Genomic DNA, 12,481 nt, shown 5'->3' with positions numbered 1-12,481 from the left:
TTTATCCATATTCCACAGAAGCTAAAATAGTTTTATTCAAAATACAAAATGCAAATAAAAAGCCATTAGCCTTTCGTTTTTTTCCCATAGGATTGCGGCCCATGAGGTTTTTACGTTAGACTGAAAAAAGTGTTGCATGCAGAACTGTTGCAAACAATTTATTTGTCTTGAATTTAAACAAATATAGTTTAATAATGTTTAACCTAATTTTTTTGTTTAAATTCAACATAAATAAATGGTTTACAACCACTTAACGTAAAAAAAAAATTAGTAAATCCAAGGAATCCTCTTTGAAGATTTTTTTTCAGTGTAGTAATAGTGTCAGTTGCAGTTGATTGATTTTACAGCAACACACTAAAAATCTCACCGGTCTCATAAGGTGCGGTTAATATTATTCATTCATTCATTTTCTTTTCGACTTAGTCCATTTATTAGTCTGGGGTCGCCACAGCGTAATGAACCGCCAACTTATCCAGCATACTGTATGTTTTATGCAGCGGATACCCTTCCAAACCTAATATATTCAGAGAAATGTTTCAAGTGTTCTCCTATTTTCATTTTTCAGATGATTTGTTTTAATTGATCTATGACACATTTACTGTTTTCCACATTTTTTAGTACAAAGTTACCATAAAGATAAGCCCTACAACAAAATAATTATTAATACCATAAATAACTCCAACATTTTATAAAACAAGCCCAGTGCATTAGATGTCACAGATTTGTATGATAACACAGAAAATATGTCAAACGTTGTTTTAAAAGGCACCTATTTTAGCCCTTTTACAAGATAAATCTTTGGTGTCTCCAGAATGTGTCTGCTTCAAAGTAAAGTTTTATCTTCAAATATCCGTTAGATAGCTTATTTTAGCCTCCAGAATCTGTCCATTTTGCAGTCTGAATACATTGTAGCTGTTTTTGTAGCTTGTGTCTTTAAATGAAATTGAGCTGCTTCTCCCTGCCCACCGTTCCCATGTGTGTGTCTGCTTCTCATCATGCATTACATCAGATAAACAGCACTCAGTGATAGAGACAGACTCAGAAGAAGCTGAAATACAGCTCATTAGTCAAAAATACAATGTTTATTTGATGCATTTGTGGTGGAGCTTATTCAAGCCTTTCTGAAATGATGAGTCTCACAAAAATGCCAATTGCAGTACACACTCACACACATATATAGGTATTTGCATGTTAACTGACACCATGCGGCCGTGGTGATTATAACAGTTAAGAATTACATAACAATTTTACTCTCTTTGTTGTTTTAAAAACGTTTTAAACTTATAAAACTTATTAAAGTTGGTTCAGTTGAGTCGGAAAAGATATTTTATTCCTAGTTTCTTTGCGAAAAAAATGTTCTGTGGACATGTGTATACATGTTATTATAGAAGCATGGTGACTGTCAATCAATTCTGTTGGCGGGGTAAAACCGCACTCCTTTGCCACGTTGCAGTGGGCCTCAAAATCACTGAAATTTGGATCCTATTTTAATGTCAGGAAATTTCCAAAAAGAGACTTGTAGGGTTTATATCATTCCAAAATAATCGTGGACACACTATACCTACACAAAAATCTGTCCAAACAGCTTATAAAAGTTGATTTTCATCATAGGTGGCCTAAAAAGTTTATTTTCTAAATATCCCCAGTGTTAAAAGTGCCCTTAGCTGAAGACACACTCAGAATGTTTGACAAGCTTGATTTCTAGAGAGTCTTGTTTGCTTTCATTTTTATCAGCGCAAGCAATCTGCCAAAGAAGGCATAAAAAGTCCCTTATCAATGAAGTGCTGTTGTGAGGCTCTGCTCTTGAGAAGGTAGCTGGTGCAGTACAGTCACATACCTTTGTAATCTCCTTGTCTTTAATTGGATTGAAGCTCAGTTTGCTCAGGTCAGGGGTTTCCGAGGCACTTTTAATGCTGCTTTTGGCACCCTTCCTTATTATAAGAAGGTTTGACAGCTCTGTAATATAGAAAAGAAAAAAAAAAACATTAAGATGATTCATCAAATGATAAGCAACGTGTACCTCTGTGGAATTTTTCCTAATCAGAAATGCACTCTAGGATGACTCAGAGGTTTGACTGTAAAATCTGCCGAGCTGAAAATACTCATCCAAACACACATGTTGGTATTGGGGGTTTACGAGGACTCTCATTGGTTTAATGTATTTTATACCATAAAAATGCTTATTATATAGTCATACCCCAGCCCTAACACTAAAGAGGAAACCTCTGCCACAATTTGAATGTGAAAAGTGAATGCGAGTATAACTTTTTAAGTGTTTTGAATTATGAGGACACAAGGCATGTCCTTGTAAACCACCTAATAAACTACAACTTGGTCATACCCATGTCATTATACAATTGTGGGCCCCCCCAAAAAACACGAAACTGCTTACACATACACACACACACTTACCTCCTGGTTTGGGCAGACAGCACTTCTTCAAAGTGAAGCTGTCCTCTCCAGACTTCAGCACAAAGGTTTTTAAGCTGCTGGTGAGCTCTTTTATGCTGGAGAAATCTTGATCCCAGCCTTCCAAATGAAACAACGAGCCGTTCTGTCTAATTCGGAACTGCTTGTAGACTGGATTTTCTCCTTCCTTCTAGAATTCAATCAGAAGTCAATCAGAATTGACATCATAGCTGTTGTGTTTTGTAAAGTTACTTCATGTAATTCGAGTGACACTGTTTGTATCTGTTCTCTAAGTGAACAGTTCACTGATTCAAATGATTGAGTCAGAGTGAGACCGTGTTCTTTTCGAAAGAGCTCATCCCCATGAAAGTGTAAGGGATGAGCACTTCTGAATGAAACATAGTGCGCAACGCCAATCAACTTCCCTGCACAAAGGATCATGGGGATTTGAAGTGGCCTTTTGTAGCCTTCAAATATTCCAAAATGGCAGCCATGACTTTTCACTCTGGCGTTTGGAGTATAATATTTGGAGTATAATAGTTACCATTTGGAATGCACTGCTTGTTTCCAGTTAACGATTCACTAATTCAAATTATTCAGTCAGAGTGAATCTCTAGTTAACGATTCACTGATTCAAAAGATTCAGTTAGTGTGAGTCTGCAGCTGAGGATTTATTTATTCAAATGATCCATTCAGAGCAAGACTCAAGATAATAATTTACTGAATCAAATGATTGGTCAGTGGGAAGCCTCAGGTAGTAATTCACTCATTCAAATGATTCAGTCAGAGTGAGTTTACAGTTAATGAATGACCGATTCAAATGATTCAGTGAGAGTAAGTCCACAGTTAACAATTCACTAATTCAAATCCACTGGATCAGTGAAAGTAAGGGTTTACTGATTCAAGTGATTCAGTCAGAGTAAGTTTACAGTTAACAATTCACTGATTCAAAAGATCCAGTTAGTGTAAGTCTGCAGTTGAAGATTTATTGATTCAAATGATCTGCTCAAAGCAAGACTTAAGTTAATGATTGACTGATTCAAATGATTGGTTAGTGCTAATCTCCAGGTAGTAATTCACTCATTTAAATGATTCAGTAAGAGTGAGTCTCCAGTTAGATTCACTAATTCAAAACAACTGGCTCAGTGGAAGTCTCCAGTTAAGGGTTTACTGATTCAAGTGATCCAGTCAGAGTGAGTTTTCAGTTAATGAATGACCGATTCAAATGATTCAGTCAGAGTGAGTCAAAAGATCCAGTTAGTGTAAGTCTGCAGTCGAGGATTTATTGATTTAAATCAATTTAGAGCAAGACTCAAGAAAATGACTCATTGATTCAAATAATTGGTCAGTGCGATGCACCTTGTAGTAATTCACTCATTCAAATGATTCAGATGATCCACTAAGCGCTAGTATCCAATAAATGATTCGTTCATTCAAATGATCCAGTCAAAGAGAGTCAACGGTTAAATAAGTTATTATTGTCAGTTTAATTTAAAATTAGTTCACCACTGTCAGTTGTTAAACAATTGTGTTAATAATGCCAAAATAATGCAAATGAATGCCCATTCATACATCTTCCTTACTGCTGTAGCACAAGATAGATATATTATAGTCGGTATGAATTCATAAATTACACTTTTTATTGAACTAACACTTGCATTTTTGCTTACCAAGCATCACTAATAATAAACTTTCCCCACTTCTCAACTACCTCCATTCAAACTATTGTCAGAGTTAACAGTACGGCATTGTAACCACAGCATTACCTTTGACCGACTCAGAGAAGCCAGAATTATGCGATGGTAATCCAAAGCACTCCAGCGCACAAGAAATGCACCCTCCTCCACTTCTCTCTTCAGTTTCTGGAGCACAAACTCATCCCTGCCATCAACAACGAAAACTTGCAACATCAATAATCATGTAAAAAGACCACATGGCCACACTGGAAATAAGTGACTTACATTAAGGGACCATGCAGGTCGTTGGACTCACTGAGAACCACTCTCGGCGGAGCCACTTCACGACAGAGGTAATGATGAGCATCGGTCGTAAGTCGGAAATATCCATCGAGCAGTGAGACCAGAGAGCGAGCCTGAATACTGGAGTCTAAACTTATGTCCTGGAGCACAAACGTTTGTGGTGAGCCACATACACAAACAATTACAATACAATATCAATGTATAAAGCACATTTCAATTAAACAAATGAAGTTGACCAAAGTGCTGTCCATAAGAGAAGAAAAAGATAGATTAGAAGACAAGATAAGAAAATAAAAGCTAAAAGTTAACAAAGCAATCAGATTAATGGATAAAAAAACAATAATAAATTCATTTTTGTTCAGCTCACTCCCTGATTTATCAGGGGTCGCCACAGCGGAATGAACCACCAACAATTCCAGCATATGTTTCATGCAGAAGATGCCCTTCCAACTGCAACCCAGTACTGGGAAACACTTATACACTCTCGCATTCACACACACTCATATACAATTTTGTTTAACCAAGGCCCAATCCCAATTCTATTTTTTACCCCTACACCTTTCCCTTCCCCTTGGCCCTTGAAACAGAGTGTAAAGAGGAAGGGCTTCAAAATTTACCCCTAAGAAATGCAAGTGTATCTGTCTGCGGACTGCAAGACAGGGGCATAATATGAGGGGGTATAACTTTAGAGGGGGTAGTAAGTTAGAGGTGTAACTAGCAGTTATCAAGATTCCATTGAACCATACGACATGTCACAGTAAGATGTTGATGGCGGAAAATACTTACCAGAGAACATTTTCACCAAATGTTTTCATTAGTTTTCTCCAAATTTATTCACAACCAATACATTTTATATATATATATATATATATATATATATCTTTATATTCATTTATTTAGCAACACCACCATGCAACTCTACTCGCTGACTTTTTCATCCGTTTTGTCATGACAGACTTCTCAGCGTCACCTCCTGTTGCAAATAACAGTACAATGGGGAATGCGTCAAGTATGAAAACCTCCTCAGCTCGCAGTTGTATGTTAATAACGGTGATGGTTAGGGAAGGTGTATATGTTAATAACTATGATAGTTGGGTTTAGGGTTGGGCAAGGTGTAGATATTAATAACTGTGATGGTCGGGTTTAGGGTTGGGGAAGGTGTAGACGTTCATAACAATGATGGTTGGGTTTAGAGCTTGGGAAAGTGTAGACAATAATAACTATGATGGTTGGGTTTAGGGTTGGGGAAGGTGTAGACATTAATAACTAAGTTAGTTGGGTTAAGGATTCGGAAGGTGTAGACGTTAATAATGATGATGGTTGGGTTTAGGGTTAGGGAAGGTGTAGACATTAATAACTAAGATGGTTGGGTTTAGAGTTGTGGTGTGCATAGACATTAATAACTGTGATGGTTGGGTTTAGGTGTGGAGTAGGTGTAGACGTTAATAACTGATGTACTGCACCATCTTGGCGACGTGGGTCTCCATAACTTCAAGTTACGCCTCTAATGTACTACAAGTTACGTCCCTAAGGAATTTCATGGTATGTCTCTGTCTTGCAGTCTGCAGATAGACCCTACTGAAGAAATGGGACAGCACTACAACATCTGCACACATTATCATATGCCACTGCAATCTCTTGTTTCATATGAGATTGATGTTATTTTAACGTCCAGTTGCGTTATTTTAGTAGTATTTATCTTCAGGACATCACTGAGGGGCATATATCATAGCATAGTGACGATATAATGTGGCAATAAGCTCGTAACTGTACTGTGCATTTGCACTGTGGTCATATTCATCTATGTAAACACAATAACAACCTTAACATTACACCAGACATTGTAAAAAGCTCATTCCCAACCACTAGACTCTTCTGACAGGGTATTCGTGTGTCACAGAGTTTTGCGTTTTTTTATTTTAGCTGTTTTTTTAAAGCATGACAGTAAAACATGAGTGTGGTTATGAATATATTAAAACCTGTGCTTGTAAAAGTTTGTAATAATGACAAAAAATACATATTTGGGCATCTCCTGACTTCCGTGTGTAGCCATGCTGCCGTTGTAGATAGTGTATTCAGAGAAATTTTTGTACCCCCTGGTTTCAAGTTTGGTCCAAAAAAATCTAATCCTTTCCCTTAGCCCTACGCCTTCAACCTAAAGAGAATTAAGAAAACCCCTATCCCTTTATGTGAACGTTAAGGTGAAGGGCTAAGGGGTAGAATTGGGATTGGGCTTTATAGCGCATGTCATTTGACTGTGGGGGAAACCGGAGCACCTGGAAGAAACCCACGCCAACAAGAGGAGAACATGCAAACTTCACTTAGAAATGCCAAAATCAATAATAGAACCAGTAAATGAGGAGTAATTAAAGCAAGAGAAAATAGGCATTTTAAGCAGACTTAAACACAGAAATTGAGGCGGATTGTCAATATGAAGCCGTGGAGTGTTCATTTTACCATTGACATGTTGTCCTGTCGGCTGATGCACACATTGATGCCCTGAATGGCAATCAGAGAGATCTCTGGGAAATCGCAGAAGATGTTCCAGTCCTCCTCCTCATTAAGTGCCGCTGTTTCTTTGTTCTGACTATGACTGTAGTCATCGCTCTGGCTCTGAAAAGTGGGACACATTTCAGAATACAACTCTACTCAAAAAGAAGAAGAAGCAGGTCAATGATCAAATTACCCGCTGTGCCGAAAACTTCCTCCACCATATGCCATCTGATCCAGACACCCTGATCTCATGAGTAGGTTCATTTATGGTCTCCTCAGGTGGGTTTTGTGTACGGGAGGTGATGAGGTATGAGCCACTGTCACCTCCATCAGCTCTGAGGTCCAGATGGAAAACAGGGAAAGTCTCGACGCCGAAATGGGGTGCCAGGCGCTCCAGTGTGGACAAGTATTTGTACATGACTTCTTGTGATCCAAGCTTGCCCACGCCCACCGTGTGTTGCTGGAAGGTGTTCACAAAGTGTGCAAATACTCGCCGAATCCGGAATCTCGTCAGGATGTTCTGTTTGGCAATGTGTCGCGAAAAAGACAGAGGAATGCAGCGGAGAAAGCTGGAGGATGGAAAAACAAATACATTATTATGTTTGACTACTTCTCTATGTGCTGTTATGTTAAATCATTCAATTTATTTTCCCTCAGCTCCTTTTATTCACAGTGGAATGAACCACCAACCATTCCAGCATATGTTTTACGCAGCGGTTTCCATTCCAACTGCAACCCAATACTGAGAAACACCCATACACATCATTCACACACACACACTCTTACACTAAAGCCGATTTATTCAATTCACCTATACTACATGTATTTGGACTGTGGGAGAAACTGGAGCACCTGGAAGAAACACATGCCAACACAAGAAGAACATGCAAACTCCACACAGAAATGCCAACTGGCCTAGCCGGGACTCGAACCGGCCTTCTTGTTCTGAGACGACAGTGCTGATCACTGTGCCACCAAATTTTCAATATATATAGGGAATATTTGGTTGCTAATGTGTCTCACTATTGGATCCACTTTATATTTAGCATCTTGTGCAGATGCACACATTTACATTTTAGAATAACTGCAGGCAATTAGTTGCATCAATAATTACCACTATAATTATTCCAGCTCAGCAGCAGCAAGATGGCCTCATTATATTCAACAATGTTTTTTTAATGTAAGTACATAAAAAATATTGAGAAAAGACACCTTTATATGCATTGGGACTTTAGCTGAAACACATCTGTAATCTGTAATCATGAGCTTCATGTCGGACTGGGGCGCATTTCCCAAACAACAACATAACTCACGGCTGAACTCATAATGCGATGCATTGTTTGGGAAAAGAACGATGTAGTGAGGAGTGTTTCTCAAAACCGTATTTTCTCTGTCGCAGACCCATCCTTTGAACCACAATAACATAAAATGCCCAGAATGAAGCTCTAAACAGGGTGAAGTAACAACTCCTCTAGAAAAAAAAAACATACTTTTTTGTGCAAATGATATTGTTTTACACGCACATGCATTAAAAAAAAATCCAATATTAGTTTTAGTAAAAATATGCACTCGCTTTCCATATTATTTGAAATGTATGTAAATGACACACATAAGACCGATTTATGTTTCCTTTACAAATATTACAGATAATACTCCATATAAAATAATTAAGCTAACACGTATTTTAATATTTCCCAGAGATGGGTTGCGGCTCGAAGGGCATCCGCTGCATAAAAACTTGCTGGATAAGTTGGCGGTTCATTCCGTTGTGGCGACCCCAGATTAATAAAGGGACTAAGCCGTGACGAAAATGAATGAATGAATGAACGTATTCTAATCTCATATACAAATCATATTAATCATTAATGGTTGTAGACCTAATTTACAGTGGGCTATTTATTAAGAAAATCTTTGTAACAACAGAACTTGCGACCTTATCTAACTAATGATGGTTTTCGGAAATGCACCCCCTGGGGGATAAAACGATCGGTTGACAAAATTATCATTATTTATTTTTGTTAACATGATAACTTGTGAACAATAAATGTTGACATAATGCAGTGTCTTTTTTATGCTGCACGAGTCCTTTATCCATTCATGCGAATCATGCAAACAGCAGCTCAAGTTTAGGTTTGTTTACATGCAAACAAGTCTTAAACTGAACATATGGCCAGCTCCATGGAGAAGCTACTGAATTTAGCAAACACCCAAGGCTCATCTGATGAAGTTTTCTTTGATTTGTCAAGATAGAATTATCACGTTAGTCACGTTAGGGTAATGTTCGTCACGTATAATGCATTTCCATCTCCCATTATTCACATTAACCCTTTTTCCAAAACCACCTCAAGCGAGCATAAAAATGTTTGGTTTTTTACTCAAACTAAGAGATTTTTATTAGAAATGTGTTTTTTCTATCACTAGTTTTTCATGTGATACTTCAAAATGTGCATTAACACAAGCTGATGGAACCTGAAGACCAGCTGTGAATCAGCTTAAGGAGTCTATATATTTTCCTAAATTGTACTTTTTAATCGAACTAACCCTTACATTTTTGCTTACCAAGCATCACTGATAATACTTTCCCCAACTCTTTCCTTCCTTCAATCAAATTTCTGTCAGAGTTAACAGTACAGCATTACTTTTGACCGATTTAGAGAAGCCACAATTATTCCAGAATTATTTTTCCAAAATCACCCTAAGCGAGCAAAACAATTTTTGTTTTTTATTTAAACTAATTAATTTTCATGAGAAATGAGGTGTTTCCATTACTTGTTTTTTATGTGATACTTCAAAATGTGCAGTAACACAGGTTTATGGAACCTCAAAGAGAGTTGGCTGAAGACTAAAGATTCAGCTCTGAATCAACTTAAGGAGTCATTATATTTTCCAATCGGTTCCCTGCTACTGGTCTACATCAACATGATCAAAGTAACACATTTACATATTCCTTGCCTACCCCCAAAAAAACAGACACTTTAAAATGGGCTTTTCATTTCGGACAAAAAATACATACAGAATGACAAATAAAAACAAACTTGGTCCTCTGACCAATCATTATAAATCTAAAGTAAACTTTAAAAAATGTGTTCTTTTCTATGTTGACCCCAATGAAAAAACTAATAGCGTAAAAGATGACCCCTTTAAAGGAGAAGTGAATCAGCTTCTCAAGTGTATATTATTTTGTTAACTGATTTTCACTGATATTAAAATATACACTCACAGGCCACTTTAATAGGTACATTCATTAGTACTGGGTTGGACCACCTAATCTTACCCAATCCTTCGTGTCATAGATTCAACATGGTACTGTAAATATTCCTTAGAGATTTTGGTCCATTTTGACATGATAGCATCACACAGTTGCTGCAGATTTGTTGGCTGCACATCCACGATGCAAATCTCCCTTTCTACCACATCCCAAAGGTGCTCTATTGGAATGAAATCTGGTGACTGTGGAGGCCACTTGAGAACATTGTCATGTTCGAGAAACCAGTCTGAGATGATTTGCACTTTTATGAAATGGCCTGTTATCCTGCTGCAAGTAGCAATCACAAGATGGGTGCACTGGGCTCATAAAGAAATGGACAAGGTCAGCAACAACACTCAGGTAGGCTGTGGCATTGACACAATGCTCAATTGGTACTAATAGGCCCAAAGTGTGTCAAGAAAATATCCCCCACACCTTTACACCACCACCAGCAGCCTGAACTATTGATACAAGGCAGAATGGATTCATATTTTCATGTTGTTGATACCAAATTCTGACCCTACCATCTGAATGTCCGAGCAGAAATCGAGACTCGTCAGATCAGACATTTTTTCCAAAATTTTATTATCTGGTTTTGGTGAGCCTGTGCAAATTGTAGCCTCGGTTTCCTGTTCTTAGCTGACAGGAGTGGGACGCGGTGTGGTCTTCTGCTGCAGTAGCCAATTCACCTCAAGGTTGGGGGAGTTGTGCGTTAAAGAGATGCTCTTCTGCATACCTCTGCTGTAACGAGTCATTATTTGAGTTACTGTAGCCTTTCTATCAACTCACAACAGTCTGGCCATTCTTCTCTGACCTCTGGTATCAACAAGGCATTTGCGCCCACAGAACTGCTGCTCACTGGATATTTTAAGAACATTCTCTGTAAACCCTAGAGATGGTTGAGCATGAAAATCCCAGTAGTTCAGCAGTTTCTGAAATATTCAGACCAGTCCGTTTGGCACCAACAACCATGCCACGTTTAAAGTAATTTAAATCACCTTTCTTCCCTATTAGGTATGAACTGCAGCAGATCGTCTCAACCATGTCTGCATGCCTAAATTCACTGAGTTGTTGCGATGTGACTGGCTGATTATAAATTTGCATTAACGATCAGTTGGACCGGTGTACCTAATAAAGTGGCCGGTGAGTGTACAATACAAACACATTTAATGTAACCATTTTGAAGAAAATGTTACATAGCTGGATGCTACTACTCCAAACTTGTACAATTATCACAAATTACCTTGTTCAATCATTTTTTAAATTAACATAATGCATGATGTCATGGATGTGCATACATCCCCCACACCTAATGTCAAGAGAATGACTCATTAAGGAAACATCCTGACATAAACCTCAAAGACGAGACTATGTAATGCGTGAAATTATGGACACAAAATGCAGAGCACTATGAAGCTTCACTGAAACTGCAGTTTAAACCTCTATGTATGACATATGAGTGAGTTGCTGTTTATCTAATCAGAAGTGTTCATTAGGGAAAGGTAGCAATATAGAAATGTTGGTTATTGACATACTGGACGTCTTAGCAAATTCAGGCTTTTGTGGGTTACTAAATACCACAACATGTCTCTTTCAGCACCTGTCTCAGATATTTTAGACCCCTTTACCAGCAAACAGATTAATGTTTCTCTGCTACCGTTTAAATCAATCTTTAAAAACAAATCTTTTAACTTCCTCTTTCTAATAGCTTGTCTTCAAGTCTTCCTCAAAGGCTTAGAGTCTAAGCAGTACAGAAATCTGAAGCCACACCTGGTCTGCTTGGCCACATCCTGTAGAGAAGAGCCGGTCTGCAGAGCCGTGTAGGAAAGGTGAAGCACAGCCATACCCAGACATTCATTCTGATAGCGACCGATCTCTTCCTCTCCACTCACTGCATTCAACGGCACCAAGTCATTCACAAAATCATATTTTGCCTAGCAAGAGAATCAAAACATGCTGCTTAAGAGACTGACAGGAATAGTAAAGAACATCTGGACAGTAAAAAGAACATAAAAAACAGCAATATACACTTGATAATAGAGCACGACTATCAAGACGTGACAGATTTTAAAATATTATGGATTCCAATTTATTTTAAAATACAGTTCTCGCAATCTCCCTAATTTTTTCCTTATGACACTAGCTGCCTGTATCCAGTTCTGTAATGATTATAAAATATTGCTTCTTTTTTTTGCTCCTGTTTATCTAACCAACCTTCTGTCTCGCTACAATCTAACCTGCTCTTTAATATATCAAAACGCAGGGCTTCTGGTAGTACCCAGAATACCAAAGTCTACTAAAAGAGGTCGGGCCTTCTCATTTATGGCTCCTAAACTCTGGAACAGCCGCCTTC

At 38.0% G+C, this 12,481-nt stretch overlaps 1 protein-coding gene and 1 long non-coding RNA gene across 6 annotated transcripts in view; one reads left to right on the top strand and one right to left on the bottom strand.

The window, feature by feature from the left end:
- LOC141381273 (uncharacterized) overlaps nt 1-12,481 on the top strand; it is a 124,232-nt gene that overhangs the window by 73,884 nt on the left and 37,867 nt on the right. The window lies entirely within an intron of this gene.
- Nucleotides 1-12,481, bottom strand: part of tyk2 (tyrosine kinase 2) — a 72,635-nt gene that overhangs the window by 42,462 nt on the left and 17,692 nt on the right. For 3 of the 5 annotated variants that reach the window (XR_012401190.1, XM_073944958.1, XM_003198153.7), the window contains 7 exons: nt 11,899-12,062; nt 7,075-7,450; nt 6,846-7,001; nt 4,371-4,528; nt 4,176-4,290; nt 2,413-2,599; nt 1,838-1,956 (listed from right to left, as the gene is read on the bottom strand). Coding sequence is in view for 4 of the 5 variants with exons in the window: in XM_073944958.1 (XP_073801059.1) it covers nt 1,838-1,956; nt 2,413-2,599; nt 4,176-4,290; nt 4,371-4,528; nt 6,846-7,001; nt 7,075-7,450; nt 11,899-12,062 (1,275 nt within the window). In the remaining variant the exon portion in view is untranslated. The remainder of the gene's footprint in view (nt 1-1,837; nt 1,957-2,412; nt 2,600-4,175; nt 4,291-4,370; nt 4,529-6,845; nt 7,002-7,074; nt 7,451-11,898; nt 12,063-12,481) is intronic. The other 2 variants (XM_073944959.1, XM_005164236.6) reach the window with 1 other exon arrangement.

The sequence above is a fragment of the Danio rerio genome, chromosome 3 (assembly GCF_049306965.1).
Source record: "Danio rerio strain Tuebingen ecotype United States chromosome 3, GRCz12tu, whole genome shotgun sequence".
NCBI lineage: Eukaryota > Metazoa > Chordata > Actinopteri > Cypriniformes > Danionidae > Danio > Danio rerio.
This window is presented reverse-complemented; position numbering and strand designations above follow the sequence as displayed.